Raw genomic sequence first — 18,174 nt, 5'->3', positions numbered from 1 at the left:
CCCAAAGACATCAGTCTCCACAACCTTCTTTTGAAAGTGATGAATGATAAAAAGTAGGAGAAAATCATTTTGGGTCAGGCGGGACGCAAGTTGTCATGGAAGAGAATTTTCGAAACTCACCTACGCCTCTCACAACACATGCTTGCTCGGAACCCTTTCGTGTTGACTGACCCCAGTTTGCAAGGATTTCGTCTTCCTTTTGCAGCCATTTTTGAAATGTACTCTCTGGGAGATGGACGCTCCTAGCGAACTGTTTGGCGGATGTTTCAGGGTCGACTTCCTGTAGCACTCGAAAATCTGATATCCGCTTAACTTTCTCGTTTAGGCTGTACCGCCTTTTCCGTATTGGAGGAGCAACCTCCTGATCAGGCGCCGGCGCTTCACCTTCATCCATGTCGTATGTATGAAAAATACTAAAATTGAGTCTGCGTCACCGTGTATGGGCAAACTGGTCACGTCCGATCATCTTTTCCGATCGAGAATGTTATTGGCAAAAGGGTTTCACGATGACGCCCAGCGCTATTCAAAGACAGCAGCTCTCTTTTGTATTCCGCCATTCCAAAAAAAAAACAGCACCTGAATGAAAAAACTCAATTGTGGTTTGTCCATTATCACTCCCCGTGCCGTGAATGACTTGCTTACCTCTAACATGTGACCAAAAAGGCCCATTGGAAGCGCACCCTTTGATCAGCATTGTGATTATGCATAGGGGTGGATTACAGACCCGCTCTGACCATGCCCACTGCTATTGAGCGAAAGTTAACTGCACCTTATTCAAGGTGAATCACTCCTCGACATTGATTTCGATGTCCAATGACAAACAGGCAAATCCCTTATCTCTTTCTATAGTACCCTACAGGGCCTCTTACAATGTACTAAGCACAGGGAATGCATAGTGGACCTCTCTCGGAAGAGGACCCAGTATATTATTACTGTAGGTATAGTGGGTACATATGTTGTGTACACTTAGATTCCTTTAAAAAAAAATGTTTTGATTGAAACAGGGTATTGTCATCATGTTTTATGTGATGATGAAAATTATTATTATTAACACCTTGGGTGCTGAGCGTTTTTCCTAATTTTCGCCCGTTTGCTAAGGTTATGCCACTTTCTACCGTTTTTCAAAGAATTAATAAAAATAGAAATAATAAAGATATCTACCTGAAACTTTCTGTGTTGTTTCTTCTGTCCTTAGTCCTAATCATAGTATTGTCTGTTTGAGTGGTAGGCCTCAAAGCATTTTCCCTTGTGTAGTGGAACTTGGCACTTTTTGCAAAAATATCGAGTTTCTTTGCGTTCCCCATTGTATTCAATTCTAAAGATCACATCGATCGTCTGCGAACCTAAAAATAACTCCAGCCTATTGTGTGATCTTTGTGGAACCGTAGCAGATGACATAGTGGAGGGGAGATTGCTTTCGTCATTACTGGGCGGGAGATTTGAATCTTGGCGGAGATCTCCGTCATATAGCGCCCAAGCGTATACGTGATGGGGTCGCGGAGATCTCCGTCATATAGCACCGAAGGTGTTAATGAGTTTCCTTTACATTCGAGAGATGATATTAAATTTGGATGATATATATTGAGGATTGAACATGCATGACATAGGTTGGCATATTTTCTGTCAGTTAGGCCACTGCAATTATTTTTCATGTTTAGCGGGCGGATTACCAGCTGGTAGGCGGTCGGATGTAGGAAAAAAAATAAAAATAAAAGTTCTTTGATAGACATTTTTTCATTTTTTTTCACAATAAATTCAAGTCAGGTGTCAAAGAGGTGAAAATAAAATAAAATTGTGAAGAAAAATTGTTTTACTTCATGTAGTAAAGTTATTTTCAAATAATACTACATGATGTGAAGTGCCTCAGCTCCTTTGAGAGGCATTCAGCTGGTATTGAAGCAACAATCAGGCTTAAAAGAGGCACGATTTTATTTTCATCTGATTGAATTAGACAAAAGTGACTACGGAGGCAATTTTAAAAATAAAAGTCATTGAAAAACCAAATTTTATTTTTATTCCACTTTTGGCAAAACTGAAGTTGGAGGGCCCGCTAAAAATTTAAAAAAATTGCAGTGGCCTTAGGAATATTCACAAATGAGGCAATAGCGCAAAGATTGTACCACACAATGCATTCAATGGGTAAAAGCCCACAGGAAAGGTTTTTCCCCTAAATCATTATCGGCTGGTGAATTAGATATGTTTCAACTCATAGAATAGCATTGTAACGTTCATTTTGCCGAATTCAGATTGTGTCTGATCATAGCGGTTTGCTCTGTGAAGCAGACGGATTTGGTGGGACCGAGTGGACGCTTGGACGGCATCCAGAGAACGTCAGACGTGATGTCAGATTTGCCATTGCTTTCCTCATGTCTTCCGCCGCCACAACTTATCACCCTCAACACCATCGCTGTTACCAAAATTATCAGGCACCACAGGCTGAGCAACGCGTGACAGTTTGAATGTATGTATGATTTCTATATTTTTTCGGAAAATTTTATCACAACATCTTCTTTATCACAACATCTTCGAATTCATCAGGAACCACGTAATTTTGAAGAAAGGCAGGGATTTCCCATGCTATTTCCAATGAGGAACAAATCAGCTCTGGAAACTCTGACGTCACGTCACGTGACTCGACAGTGCACTGAAGTGACGTGGCCGCATCATGGCGGCTCCTTACGTGCCGTCCGGCTCGCTCTTGTCTGAGAATGTCTCATGGCGAATAGCAATTTTTTTATCCCTATAAAAGCAGTGAGGAAGCTGCACTAAAGCTTTTCCTGTGAACTTTAATAAGTGTACATATGGGACACAGGTCCCCTATTTTTCTCTGGCACAATTTCATAGCATGTATACCCCTTTTCAAACTTTACATAATCATTCCTCAGTGTATCATTTGATTGAGTACTTTACCCCCCCCCCCCCCCCTCCTCAACGGAAAATTTGATCAGTGAAAGTTATGAAGTGTAGTGCATAATTTGATGAACTGTTTGCTGAGGAGAACTGGAGTTAATTCTGGGTTGTTGTTAACCATTCGGGGAGTTAGTCAGAGTTGTGTCGATCATGTCGTTCCTATCCCTTGTAGTTAGGCTAGCATGTGCTCCATGGACCATTCCTTTCTTCTTATTTCATTGTATTTCATACAATTCTATTGGTTACTCTGAGGGACCTTTTCTTGATTTTTGCCGAAAAGACGATTTATTGACAAATTTTATTTTGTTGCGATTTATAAGGGGAAATTTGTGGCTAATTCCAGTCACTTTCTTGAATTTGTGGTGAATCTTACAAAAATCGTCACAAATTCACCTCTCCAGAGAATTACGGCAAATAATTTGGACAAGGTCCCTTATTTCATGTGTTTTCTGTAAACTTCAGGTTGGATGTTTTAGGTCCAAATCTGGGGCTTTCTTCATTGTGATCAAGTTGTCTACCAAATGCATTTTACAAGTTGCAGATACATGTAGAACATTTGTGATACTCTAGCATTACATGATTTTTATTAGCTCAGCTGACTAAGTCAGCCGAGCTTGTCAAATAAGTTGTTCAGTGGCGTCCGTCTGTCCATCCATCCATCCATCCATCCATCCATCCATCCATCCATCCATCCATCCATCCATCCATCCATCCATCTATCCATCCATCCGTCCATCCGTTAAACCCATGGTGCACATTTTGTAACCGTAAGACCTAGAGACTTCAATTTTGCATTTCTGGATACTTCTGGTCAAACTCTACTTTCAAAACAAGATTTGTCGCCATTCGACCTACTTCCTGCGAGCGAGAGTGCATGAAGGAAACTGGCCTATATCGGCCTAGGAGCAGCAGAATTAGTCGAAATATGCTCTAATATTAAGATAAAATTCTTGAAAATCTATTTTATTGAGAAAAAGTTCAAAATTTTAACAGGAGAGGGCGCTACCTGCCTTTTAATTATTTCTGCCGATTCAAATTCCCGCCCGATGACGTCAGCCATCAATGAAGTCTCCTATTTGCCAGTTCTCAAAACATGGCAGCTACACAACAAAAGCAGTAGCTCCAGGAATAAATCACTGTTCACTTCAGCTTCGTAATCGATTGTACCCCCACTTTATTGTGTTTTGTGTGGTGTTCCTATTCAATCAACGATGTAAGGCCTTATTATGTTGGTTTTAATTGAGAAGGTGCATTATAAGCGGCGTACGAAATACCGAAGCGGAGACAAAATGGCGGCATGTTGTTTAGGCTTGGAGCTCAATGACACTCAAATACCCAATTTTCTGCTTAAAAAGTAGTCTGGTAGACGATATTATCACCAGTTCGTTTCAGTGGTAGTCATAAGGTCTTTAGGGACTACTTTCAGAAATTAGTTCTTGAAAATTTGGCCACATTTCTGTGAAAACGATATCGGAAGTGCATGCTCTGTTCGCGATGACATCGCCGATGTATTTTGAAGTGGAGAATTCCCACAGTATGTACAGTGAATCGGCATGATTCTGTTCGCCTATTAAGTTTTAGTTCTACGATTCTTTCATGAGTAAAAAGTAGACATTCTAAGCAATACAATAATGTCACTCCCATAAAAATTGATTGGAAATTGAGGGAGCTACGGCATTCTGTTCGGCACATTTTAAAAAGCGCTCATTGGACAACGTAGGGAATCACCAGAAATGACGTCATCGCTGGTCTAAATAGAAAACTACGGTGGCGCAGTAGAGCACAAGAAAAGGTTTAGCATTAACTTCGTCATGCAAGCTTCAGCAACAAAACGATTTCTCATGAATGATTTATTTGATCATCATCAGCTTGTTTCCCCTGATAGATAAAAAAATGATTTACAATTTCCATCAAAGTTTTCTATTTTGTGTATAGTCACATGTTATTTAACTGGCAAGGAGCCAAGCAGTTTTGAATATTCGCGGGAAAATACTTCGTACTTGTAAACGAGGCTATGACAATGAGTATCCTCATTCATGGCATAAACTTCATGTTTCGGTAAATATTTTCATACGATGATTTCACCCGAATTATGGTCAGGATTGAGGACTGAACAGTGGCATAATTATGTCAACCAAAAACATTGGTACCGTAGTGAACGCAAAAGGATATCAAATACCATGGAGCAAGCCATTTTCATGCATAATGAACTTAACACCGGGAAGATATTAATGATATTAACTCAGCTGAGTGCCAGGCCCTTGGGCCTCTTGTTCAGATTGTTGTTTCAATTTTGTGTGTTCTAGCCTAGCAAGTCATTACTTAAGGCCTACGGAAAGTGACTTAGTACAGTCAGAATTTGTGTGCCCAGAAATGTACTAAAACGTGAATTGGGAATGCAAAATTAGATTTGATGGTTCCACACTGACCTATATCCTAAATCAATAAGATTCAAGTTCACCAAGAGGATAAAACCAGTCTCCATAAAAAAACGAAGACATTTGGAAATTTCTGAATGCCCCCATCTAAAAAAAAGAGCCAGCGCATTACTGATTCAGTCTCTCATCATGAAATTCTGGATATCAAAACTACATACCCTTCCTGACATCATGCTAGCAATTTGTTTCCAATATATAAATCCAAAATAGGAGAAAAAAATGGAAATATTCCCAACTTCTAGAATCTGAACAGTGTTTGCCATACGTAATTCTATGGGAGGCCATTTCCTCGATGACCTCATGTACAAAACAGCAAGATTTCTCCTTCAAAAGTGAAGTACAATACAACTTGAAGGCTCGGACACCATGCATTATATTCTCCTACATGGACTCCCATAACTTCGGTGCCCATACACTTTGTTTTGAAGGTGCTTTAATTGGTTAAGATTAGGAAGCCATTTTGAAAAATCTTGCAACATGTGCAAGGAGGAGAAATTCTCTCAGACGATTAGAGCTCCCTTGAAAAGAATTGAACCTACATTTCATATGTGCCAGTGTGTTCATTGATACACAAATAACAACCTCCGAGCCTTGAAATTTGATCAATCTTACTTATGAAGGTCAGGCACCTTGCTTTTGTGTGCAGAATGTTTGGAGGTAATGGATTACGTATAGTAAACCCTTAACAGAGTGTTATGAATACATCCATACTTGGCTTACTAATTCTGGCCTAGCTTCTAGGCAAAGCATACAGATTGTACACCATTCATTGTCTAAGGGTGACATAAGGATGTCGATCCAGGGATATGTCATCAAAAGCCCATACACTTATTTTGAAATGCCTCTCTGAATGAAACATGCATTCTCATTCTTGGAGTAGAGGATATTCAAACTTTTTTCTTCTATTTCAGATTAATATATCGGAAGCAAATTGCTAGCTTGATGTCAGGAAGTGTATGTTGTTTTGATATCCAGAATTTCATGATGAGAGACTGAATCAGTAATGCGCTGGCCTTTTTTTTTAGATGGGGCATTCAGAAATTTCCAAATTCCTTTGTTTTTTATGGAGACAGGTTTATCCTTTTAGTGAACTTGAATCTTATTGATTTAGGATATAGGTCATTGTGGAACCATCAAATCAAATTTTGTATTCCCAATTCACGTTTTAGTGACTTTGACTATTTTTCTGGCCACACAAATTCTGACGTTACTGAGTCACTTTCCTTAGGCCTTAAAGGTGAACTGCATGCACAAAGCGAGAGAGCAGCGCCGCACTTTGGAGGACCACCTATTATGCTAACGCCTGTCAATGACCCTTCCAAACATTATAGACGACCACGGTGTTGGTGGCCGGCGCTACTGTATTTGAACCTGTGTCATCCGTCAGAAACACAAAGGGAGGGTGTCCTCGTGACGGAGTCAATAAGATAGCAGTGGCTCCTTTAAAATCTCTCGCGTTTATCAACTCTCGCACTGATTTCTCTTGCATTTCTTGTGTTGTTGAGATTTGATTTCAGATCAGCTTTCATCAGATGATGATGAATTTGATTTTCTACCATTACAACGATATTGGGGATCATTACGGTATCATTCATTTTGTTGATGCTGATGTTTGTTATTTTCACAGATACATTTTGAAGACATAATACGAGCAAAAGTAATTTAAATTATATCCAAAACAATTTGCAAATCATGCAATTATACCCAAACGAATGGCATACTGTAACCCGGAAAATATTTGCGGCTGGAAATTTTTGCAGATTTGCAAAAAATCCCTGAAAAACTTATATTTTGCGCTGATAAATTTTGCGGACATGAGGTTACTCAGTTAAAGATTTAATTTTGTGCTGGTTTTTTTTCAAGGTCACAGAGGTCAAAGTGTGTTGGTGGCACCCCAGTTAGTCAACGGTGGCATGTTTTGTAACCGCTTTAGTCACAGATCCAAATCTTCGTACAATTGTCCCTTTGGGTGGACCTTACTCAGACACCAAATCGTGGCGTCATACATTTCACGGTTTGGACAATAGGGGGCTAAATGTCGAAAGTGTAAATATGCGATTGCTCGCTTATTACGAGTCCAAAAAATTTGAAAAAAATATGGTAGGTAGGCCTACTTCTACCAATGGGACATCACATATACTCCGGGTTTTTTGATTTGACCTAATTTTCAAGGTCACAGAGGTCAAAGTGTGTTGGCGGCACGGCAGTTAATTAACAGTGGCACGTTTTGTAACCGCTTTAGCCAGAGATCCCAAACCTAATGCAAATGTACCCCTAATGCAAATGTACCTCTGGGTGGCCCCTACCCAGACACTAAATCATGGCATCATACATTTCACAGTTAAGCCAATAGGGGGCCAAATGAAGAAAGTGAAAATATGCGATAGCTCGCTTATTACTGGTCCAAAAAATTAGAAAACATTATTGTAGGTTCTTCTACCAATGGGACATCACATATACTCCGGGTTTTTGATTTGACGTAATTTTCAAGGTCACAGAGGTCAAAGTGTGTTGGCGGCACAGCAGTTAATTAACAGTGGCACGTTTTGTAACCGCTTTAGCCAGAGATCCCAAACCTAATGCAAATGTACCCCTAATGCAAATGTACCTCTGGGTGGCCCCTACTCAGACACTAAATCATGGCATCATACATTTCACGGTTTGGCCAATAGGGGGCCAATTGTCGAAAGTGTAAATATGCGATTGCTCGCTTATTACTGGTCCAAAAAATTAGAAAACATTATTGTAGGTTCTTCTACCAATGGGACATCACATATCCTCCGGGTTGTTGATTTGACCTTATTTTGAAGGTCACAGAGGTCAAAGTGTGTTGGCGGCACCGCAGTTGGTCAACGGTGGCATGTTTTGTAATCGCTTTTGTCACAGATCCCAATCTTCGTACAATTGTACCTTTGGGTGACCCCAACTCAGACACCAAATCTTGGTGTCATACATGTATATCTCACGGTTTGGCCAACAGGTGAAAATATGTTATTGCTCGCTTAATGCTGATCTTCTCTTATGTCCTTTGACACAGGTGAGCACATGGTCCCTGGACCATTTCATCATAGACTAAACTGTGGCGTCATATGATTCACGGTTTGGCCAATAGGGGGCCTAACGTCAAGCGTCGATTGCTCGCTTAATACTGGTCTGAATAATCTGAAAAAAATGTGATAGGTACTTCTTGCAATGTTACATCATAAATCCTCAGCGGTTTTTGTACCACATTTTCAAGGTCACAGGGTTAAGGTTGTCTGGAACAGTGGAACGTTTTGTAACTGCTGACGCCAGGGATCTCAAATTCAGTACCGGTAATAATGTCCCTCTGGGTGACCCCTACTCAGAGATCGAATCGTGGTGTCATATGATTCACAGTTGGCCAAACGTCAAGAGTGAAATATGCGATTGCTCGCTTAATACTGGTCCGAAAAATATGAAAGAAATATGATAGGTACTTTTTCTTTTTTTGCTTTTTGGCTCACCTGTGAGCCTTTACCATCACGAAGTGTCCGTCGTCGTTAGACATGGGTGGCACGTTTTGTAACCGCTGAAGCTATTGAACTTAAACTTGGTACACATGTACCCCTAGGTGACCGCTACTCAGAGACCAAATCCCGGCCTTATATGATTCACAGTTTGGCCACCAGTGGGCCAAAGGTCAAAAATGAAATAATGCATTTTCTCCCTTATTACTGGTCCGAAAAATTTGAAAAAAGTATGGTAGGTACTTCTACTAATGGGACATCACCTATCTCCGGGTTTTTGATTTGACCTGATTTTCAAGGTCACAGAGGTCAAAGTTCGCCGATGGCACCGCCGTTTGTCAATGGTGGCACGTTTTGTAACCGCTAAAGCTATTGAACTCAAACTTGGTACACATGTACCCCTGGGTGACCGCTACTCAGAGACCAAATCCCGGCCTTATATGTTTCATGGTTTGGCCACCAGGGGGCCAAAGGTCAAAAATGAAAAAAAATGTGTTTTCTCCCTATTACCGATCAAAAAAAATAGAAAAAAATATGGTAGGTACCTCTATCAATAGTACATCACATATCTTCCGGGATTTTGATTTGACCTAATTTTCAAGGTCACAGATGTCAAAGTTCGCCGACGGCACCGCCGTTAGTCAATGGTGGCACGTTTTGTTATCGCTGAAGCTATCGAACTAAAACTTGGTACACATGTACCCCTGGGTGACCAATACTCAGAGAACAAATCCCGGCCTTATATGTTTTGTGGTTTGGCCAAAGGTCAAAAATGGAAAAAAATGTGTTTTCTCCCTTATTACTGGTCCGAAAGATTTGAAAAAAATATGGTAGGTACTTCTACTAATGGGACATCACATATCCTACGGGTTTTTGATTTGACCTGATTTTTAAGGTCACAGAGGTCAAAGTTTGCCGACGTGGTGCTGTTAGTCAATGGTGGCACGTTTTGTAACCGCTTCAGCCAGAGGTCTCAAACTTGGTACAAATGTACCCCTGGTTGACCCCTACTCAGACAATGAATCTTGGCGTCATACGTTCACGGTTTGGCCAATAGGGGGCCAAATGTCAAAAGTGAAAATATGTTTCTCCTCTCTTAAATGTCTTAATGTCCTTTGACAACAGGTGAGCACATGGTCCCTGGACTATTTCATTCTGATATACTTTTCAAGGTGATAGGGTCAAGGTCACATATCATTGCCCACCTTTAATGTCCTTTGACACAGGTGAGCACATGGTCCCTGGACCATTTCCTGGCAACGTGCTATCTAATTAGTAGAGCAAATGCAGCAAAAGTCACTGTCAATGACTCGGATATCCTCCCTGACCATTCCTTCACAAAAACAGTATGTATAATATGTAAAGTCAAGGACTTGGTGAGCCCCCCCTTTAGGTCGGGGGAGCACCCCCGAACCCCCCTACGATAGCGTAACGTTTTTACCCAGTACAATGGAGGGGAACCCCCCCCCCACCCCCCATGTTGTGACCATCCATAGTTCCTTCCGACACATTTTTGTTTTGGTAATGTAATGCATTGTGATTGTCCTTATTCACGGGAATCGGGCGTTTCCAGTGATATACGACACAAATGGGTTGTCCTCATGCATTCACTTTGGGAACGCATTTTAAAATAGATGTAACGTCCTGTTAATGGGGCACGTCATCATCGCGTACATTTGGGAAAAACTCCCTAACGAGACCGGAGCAGACGGCTGAAAGTGGTTTATTTATTGGCCGCTAGGGTGCAGTATGTCGCTCACCCGAATTTTTCACACAACTTTTGCTAAATAGAGCTAGTTCTAGTTTGTGATTCATTTTGATACTTCAGATTTGGGCAGTAGACCAATATAACTTAGTCGTCAGTGTGGTTTTAAGCAGGAAAAACGTATTTGTTTTTCTTAAAGTACGTGCCTTTTTTGGACGGGTGTGTGCGATTGTTTTGTTTATGTCATGTGACCTCAACCATGTCGACACAAAATTGAAATAAACCACCCTTTTCTGTCATTATTTAGGACGGATATTTCTCTAATAAAAATATTAATATAATTGGCCAATTTCTTAGGTATATGTAGCGAATTCCTATGAAGATTTAAATTAATTGAAATTAAATTTAAATTAATTTCAACCAATGGGATAGCAACCACCACCGGAAGATCGCGGAGAAATCGGTAAACTAAATGGAGTTAATTCAGAAAAAAACCAAAAAAAATTGTTTGTAGGATATACAATAGTTACTCTCTTTATTTCTCATCATCATTCATTATATACTCCCGCACACACGTGTATCTTAAGAGCCCCTCCTAAAGGGGGGCTTAATATGTAAAGTCAAGGACTTGGTGAGCCCCCCTTTAGGTCGGGGGAGCACCCCCGAACCCCCCTACGATAGCGTAACGTTTTTACCCAGTACAATGGAGGGGAAACCCCCCCCCCAAACGCCCCATGTTGGGACCATCCATAAAACGGCTGAAAGTAGTTTACTTATTGGCCGCTAGGGGCAGTATGTCGCTCACCCGACACATTTTTGTTTTGGTAATGTAATACATTATGATTGTCCTTATTCAGGGGAATCGGGCGTTTCCAGTGATATACGACACAAATGGGTTGTCCTCATGCATTCACTTTGGAAACGCATTTTGAAATAGCTGTTAATGGGCCACGTCATCATCGCGTACATTTGGGAAAAACTCCCTGACGGGACCGGAGCAGACGGCTGAAAGTAGTTTAATTATTGGCCGCTAGGGTGCAGAATGTACGTCGCTCACCCGAATTTTTCACGCAACTATAGCTAAATAGAGCTAGTTCTAGTTTGTGATTCATTTTGATACTTCAGATTTGGGCAGTAGACCAATATAACTTAGTCGTCAGTGTGGTTTTAAGCTGGAAAAACGTATTTGTTTTTCTTTAAGTGCCTTTTTTGGACGGATGTGTGCGATTGTTTTGTTTTTATGTCACGTGACCTCGACACAAAATTGAAATAAACCACCCTTTTCTGACATTATTTAGGACGGATATTTCTCTAATAAAAATATTAATATAATTGGCCAATTTCTTAGGCATATGATGTAGCGAATTCCCATGAAGATTTAAATTAATTTAAATTTAATTTAAATTAATTTCAACCAATGGGATAGCAACCACCACCGGAAGATCGCAGAGAAATCGGTAAATTCAGAAAAAAACCAAAAAAAATTGTTTGTAGGATATACAATAGTTACTCTCTTTATTTCTCATCATCATTCATTATATACTCCCGCACACACGTGTATCTTAAGAGCACCTCCTAAGAGGGGGGCTTATTAGTATAGATTCTGCCATGGACTCTGTACGGAATCAAGCCGCCCCAGGTGGTGGACCAATCGTTCTGATGAATAAACACTCTTTATATGATATACGGGCATCTTTATTGATAAATCTTTCTTCGTTCTCTGTCTCACAAATATTTCTAACTCCTTATGTATGTCGTTGATGCCGTAAAGACTGAAAGAAGATGCAACACTTATCTTGAGTTCACAGATCAGAATGAAAGGAAAGAAATCCTAAAGCTAAAGCTAAACCTATCTCCAGAGACAGAGTTTAAGAAACTAATGTCCTAAAGATATAAAATCATCTATATAACACCAAAGGTGTGATATACTTGTATCAAGCTCAAGAATGGTCTTATAGTAACCAGTTAAGCTACTTGTCAAAGGTTATACTAATGAATTAAGATATGAAGTACATATGTGGTGGAGAACAAAGAATCCACATGGCTCATTTTGATGCTCACTTTACATGTCCAAAATATCTATCTATGAATAACCAGAAGACGGAAATATCACTTCCATGATATTAATAAAGGCAAAGCTTACTACATACCGTGTTTGCCGCATTCTGGGGTCTAAGATTCCGCTGATATATGTCAGATTAAAATTGGCATAAATGTTTCTGATCTATCCAAGACAAGAGCATCTATGAGAAAGGATGAGAGGAAGTTGACTATCCCAAATCCTGGACATATAACTAAATAAACACTCCGTTAATTACAGCTAATAATCAAGGAATAAACGAAAGGAAACATCCTGAACTATTAAACCCAAACGATGATGTGTTAAACTTCAACCATCATGAAATATACTAAATCAAAAATGGGACTAAATCTTGAAAGGTGTAGGAATCAAGTATTTCTTAACAGGAAGTGAAGTGGTCCATAGTGCCTACAACCTTGGTATACCACTCATGCCAGAGTTTGACCCGTCCAAAGTGCTTTCTAAGAGATGCTAACTGTGAGTCATCTTCAGCCACACAAAATAGAAAACATCTCACATTGCCTGCTGTCACACTCCCACCCAAATCACCTAAGTGATTTCCACAAAAAAAACCTAAACTAATCAATCACCAAAGGTAATCCGAGGAATTCCATAACGTTATACTATGTACGTATCCAAAACTGTAATATCTACAAAAACATATAATTGTCGTATGAAAGAAAAAAAAAACTTAAATCTAAACGCAATCTGGAAGGTAATGTGTAAAAGGACACAAAAAAACGAAACTCAGTAAAGAATGAGAAGAACTCCCACCCATTGAAGACCAGGAAGCTATAGGAAAATTAATCAGGCTGATCTGGGGACTTTTCCAGCAACATAATCAACTTGTGGATGGGTCTCTCCAGGAATCGGACCTTGCCCTTGCGCTTCCCGTCAGCTGTGAGCTCAGCACTAGCCATCCGGAGCTTCACTGTTCTTGTTAGAGCATCCTTTCCTTTCTCAGTCGTCTCTACCATTGCCAGCTTCCAGTCGCATCTTGGTAGGTCTGCGTCATTTAGGATCACTATGTCTCCCACTTCAACGTTTCTTCTTTGCTTCTGCCATTTCTGGCGCTGTTGGAGATTCTGGAGATATTCTTTTCTCCATCTTTGCCAAAACTCATTGGCAAGATACTGAACCCTGCGCCATCTCTTCCGGGCATACAGATCCTCCTTGGGGAATTCCCCAGGGGGTGGCATCAGGATGTCTGATTTCATCGTCAGCAACTGATTTGGAGTGAGTGGCAGGGGTGCAGTAGGGTCGTTGAGGTTTTCTACAGTCAATGGACGGCTGTTGATTATCGCCATTACCTCATAGAACAATGTCCTGAGTGAGGAGGTGTCTAGACGGGAATGTGACAATCCTAGGACTACTCTCAGCACGCTGCGGATGGTTCGGATCTGTCGTTCCCATACGCCTCCTTTGTGGCTTGATTCTGGGGAGTTCATGACGAATTCGCAATCGCCCTGGAAGTGGGCTTGAATGGTTGCATCATCGATCTCTTTCATGGCCTCATTCAGTTCTTCTCTTGCTCCTACAAAATTAGAACCCCGGTCACACCGGATTAGGCGTACTTTACCCCTGAGGGCGACAAAGCATCGCAGGGCATTCAAAAAGACATCCGTTGTCATGTCATCCAATAACTCTATGTGTATGGCTCTGGAAGCCATACAGGTGAACAGAAGTCCATACCTTTTGATGGTCTTGCGCCTTTCTGTCACTTCAAATGGCCCAAAGACATCAATTCCGCAGTATGTGAATGGGGGAGAGGCGTCTAATCTATCAATAGGTAGGTCAGCCATCTTCTGGACTTGAATGGTTCCCCTGAAACGTCTGCAAACAACACACTTGAAAATGTGTGAGGAGACCTGGGCAGAGCAACCTGGTATCCAAAATCCTCTGGCTCTCAACTCATTCATAGTCATTCCTCTGCCCTGATGTGCAGTCTTTTCATGATGATGCTTTATCAGCAGCTCAGCTACGGCAGTCTTCTTGGGGATAATAGCTGGATGTTTGGCTCTATAATTCAGGTTCGAATGTTTGAGCCTGCCTCCAACTCTCAGGATTCCATCTTCATCTGGGAAGGGGTCCAAGTTAAAGAGCTGGTTGCCCTTCTTCAGATGTTCTCCTCTTTGCAGTTCGTCTATCTCGTCTGCAAAGGCTTCTCTTTGTATGCATAGGATGATGAACTTCTCTGAAGCTCTTCTTATCTCTGTCAAACCAGGTATACCTTTACCTAGCTTGCGTAAACAACGCTCACGAAGTGTAGATATGGCTGAGAGTAATCTTGACCAATCAGAAAACTTCTCAAACCTCTTCAGCATCCATGTTCTCTCTGTGGCTTTAGTGGCTAGGGCTGTGACCTTCTTGACCTCGGGATCATCGTTTGAGATTTCATCATGATCAGGTGTTGAGTTGCTTACCTCAGGGAGTTGCTTTTCCCACAGGAATGCAGGCCCATTGAACCATCTGGAGGTTTCCAGTTCTTCTGCCTCCAGTCCTCTGGATGCATGGTCAGCTGGGTTGATATCTGTGGCTATATGGCGCCACTGTCCTGGCTCTGATGACTCTCTTATTCTTTGAACTCTGTTGGCAACAAAGATTTTGAAGCGGCGTGCTTCATTTTGGATATACCAAAGAACAACCCTGGAGTCTGTCCAATAATAATTCTTCATTTCTTTGATCTTCAACTCTTTGTTGAGAAAGTCACTGATCTTTACAGACACTACAGCAGCCTGCAGCTCCAATCTGGGGACTGTTACAGGCTTCAGGGGGGCCACCCTTGCTTTAGACATTGCCAATGAGCAGTGAACCCTTTCAATCTCATCCACTAATCTCAGATAGCTGCATTGTCCGTTCCCTGTGAGCGATGCGTCCAAGGAATGATGCCTTTCCATCTGTTTGACGGGTCCAAAATCGGTCAGTTTGAAGCACCTAGGTATTTTTATGGTGGCCAGGCTTACCAGCCCCCCAAGCTCATTTGGAAGAGGCTGGTCCCAGTCTGTGCTCTCTCTACAAAGGTGTTGGAGTATCTGCTTACCAGTCAGCAGAAATGGTGCAAGGAAGCCAAGTGGGTCAAGAACCGAAGATACCATGGACAGGATGCCTCGTCGGGTGAGGGGTTGGTCTTGGATCGTCAGACGGAACTGGAAGACATCAGACTCAATACACCACTGAATGCCAAGGGCCCTCTCTATGGGGAGGTCATCAAGTGACAGATCAAGTTCCATGATATCCTTAGCTCTTTCGGAGGGCGGGATGGACTCAAGCACTTCCCTGCTGTTTGACGCCGGTTTGTGGAGTCTCACGTTTCCTTTCTGGCAGATTGATCTCGCCCCTTTGATGACCTTGATTGCCTCTTCTACTTCGTCTGTGCTCCCTAAACCATCGTCCATGTAGAAGTTTTCAGCTATGAATGCGGAGGCTTCTGGGCTAAGGTCCTTGAACTTCTCCGCCATATGCCGTAGTCCATAGATGGCGCACCCTGGTGATGAAACTGCGCCAAAGAGGTTGACCTTCAGACGATAGCTCACTGGTTCTGTCTCAAGGTTTCCACCTTCCCACCACAGGAATCTTATGTAATCTTGATGGTCATCTCTGACTCGGAAGCGATGGAACATGCGCTCTATGTCACACATGAATGCGACCTTCCCAAGACGGAAGCGGCATAGTACACTCAGGAGCCCATTCAATTGATCTGGGCCCTATAAAAGATGGTCATTTAGGCTTGTTTCCTGGAATTTAGCTCCACAATCAAAAACTACTCTGATCTTCTGTGGTTTTTTGGGATGATACACCCCATGGTGAGGAATATACCAGATTTGTCCCTTTCTATCGCTGTCCTCTGTCGCCCTTTCGGCATCTCCTTGCTTGATAATGTCTTCCATAAAGGCTGTGTAATCGGCAAAGTATTTGCTGTCTCTTCTAAATCTGCGCTTCAGGTGTTCCAGCCGGACCTTCGCCATGAAGATATTATAAGGGAGGGTTGGTTTCTTTTCTTTGAAAGGGAGTGGCATGTTGAAGAAGCCGTCCTTTTGCTGGTGGATGCCTTCACTCAGGATCCGAAGGAACTGGATGTCTTCTTGAGACACGGCGTTTTCTTGTGGTCCATCTTGTTTGAAATCGGCCTCTAATATCTCGGCTAGGTGGCGTGGTCTTAGTGTTGTTTCCTTGATGCTCGTCTTGAGCACAAACTTTACCGTATTTGGTGTTTTCGGTAGCTGGAGTGTCTCCGGGACCTTGGTTGATACTGCCATGCAAGATAGTCCTACACTGTCCCCCGAGGGCTGCAGGCAGTCCTCTCCAACAAGGCTCCAGCCAAGGGACGTCTCTATCGCAAAGGGTTCATTACCCTGCCCAAGGATGCTGGACCTCGGAGCCAGTGCCTGGGGGCAGTCAAAGCCAATCAGCAGCCCCACGTCGATGTCTTGGAGGGGTTGAAGCCTTGTGGCGACCTCTTTGAGGTGGGGCTACCTTTTGGCCACCTTTGGTGTGGGTATGTTGTCTTCATTCGCTGGTATAAACTCTCTTGAGTAAGCCACCGGGATGGGGATCTTTTCCTTGCTGTCAAAACCTCTGACCACGAGATGACGATATTTCTGGCAATTTATTACTCTATCCTTCGTGGTCATCGTGGACAAACTCAACTGGGCTTGTGTGGAATGTGTCCCCAGCTGGTTTGCAGTGTGACTGAGTATGAAGGAAGTGTCTGATTGTGTGTCCAGTAGAGCATAAACCAACTGCTCTTTGTCAGGATTGTCTGAGCTGGACACCCAAACTGGCACTATCATGGCACAATTCTGTTTAGCAGTGGGACAGGCTGTCCTCTTGCAGGAAGCTTTCTCTCTCACTATCTCTGTCGCTTCTTTTCCATCCTTCATAGGGTCGGGGTTCTTAATTGCTCTCTCTCCCCTTTCCTCATGGAGACTGGTCGGATGTTTCCCATTACAACGCTTGCAAGTGCCGCGTTTGGGGCACTCCTTCACCATGTGGCCCTTTTTCAGACACCCGTAGCAAAAACCTCCGTTCTTGACAATCTCCTGCTTCTCTTGTCTTGATTTTGCGGCAAGTGAGCAACATTCTTGAATGTAATGTCCCTTTTTTCCGCAGAAGCTGCACACGCTGGTCTGTCCCTTAGCAGCGTCGGTAGTTGTAGTGTTCTTGTTGTCACCGGTCGTTTTAGTAAGAAGGGTTTTTGCTCATGGTCCCTTGGTACCCTTCGCCGCATCTCTGGGGTTAGGCTCCACCGCTGTCTCTGGGAACTTCAGCGATCCTATGGAAACAACTGGGTCACACGCGATCTCGGCCTCTTCCAGGAGAAAGGTCCTGAAATCTTTGAATGTAGGGTACTCTCTTCTGGTCTTTTTGATCTTGTTGACGGTGCGGCCCCACCTGGAAACTATCCAATCTGGAAGCTTTTGGAGTAATTTCCTATTCTCCCAGATATCATTCAACATGTTGAGGCCCTTCACCTCCTCCTGAGCAATCGCGCACTGCTCTAGGAAATCGGATAATTTCCTGAGTCCTTTGCTGTCTTTTCCAGACAGCTTGGGC

At 42.3% G+C, this 18,174-nt stretch overlaps 1 protein-coding gene across 1 annotated transcript; it reads right to left on the bottom strand.

The window, feature by feature from the left end:
- Positions 1 to 13,424: 13,424 nt before the first annotated feature.
- On the bottom strand, positions 13,425 to 16,259 carry LOC135487891 (uncharacterized). The gene has a single exon (XM_064772078.1). The coding sequence runs from the start codon at positions 16,257 to 16,259 to the stop codon at positions 13,425 to 13,427; it is 2,835 nt and encodes a 944-aa protein (XP_064628148.1).
- Positions 16,260 to 18,174: the final 1,915 nt, after the last annotated feature.

Source organism: Lineus longissimus, chromosome 5 (genome assembly GCF_910592395.1).
Source record: "Lineus longissimus chromosome 5, tnLinLong1.2, whole genome shotgun sequence".
Taxonomy (NCBI): Eukaryota; Metazoa; Nemertea; class Pilidiophora; order Heteronemertea; family Lineidae; genus Lineus; species Lineus longissimus.
Note: the sequence above shows the minus strand (reverse complement) of the source record. Positions and strands in the feature narration are given on the sequence as shown.

Excerpts from the sequence above, each read along its gene's own strand:
- LOC135487891 (XM_064772078.1), bottom strand. The coding sequence starts at position 16,259 with ATGTGTGACATAGAGCGCATGTTCCATCGCTTCCGAGTCAGAGATGAC.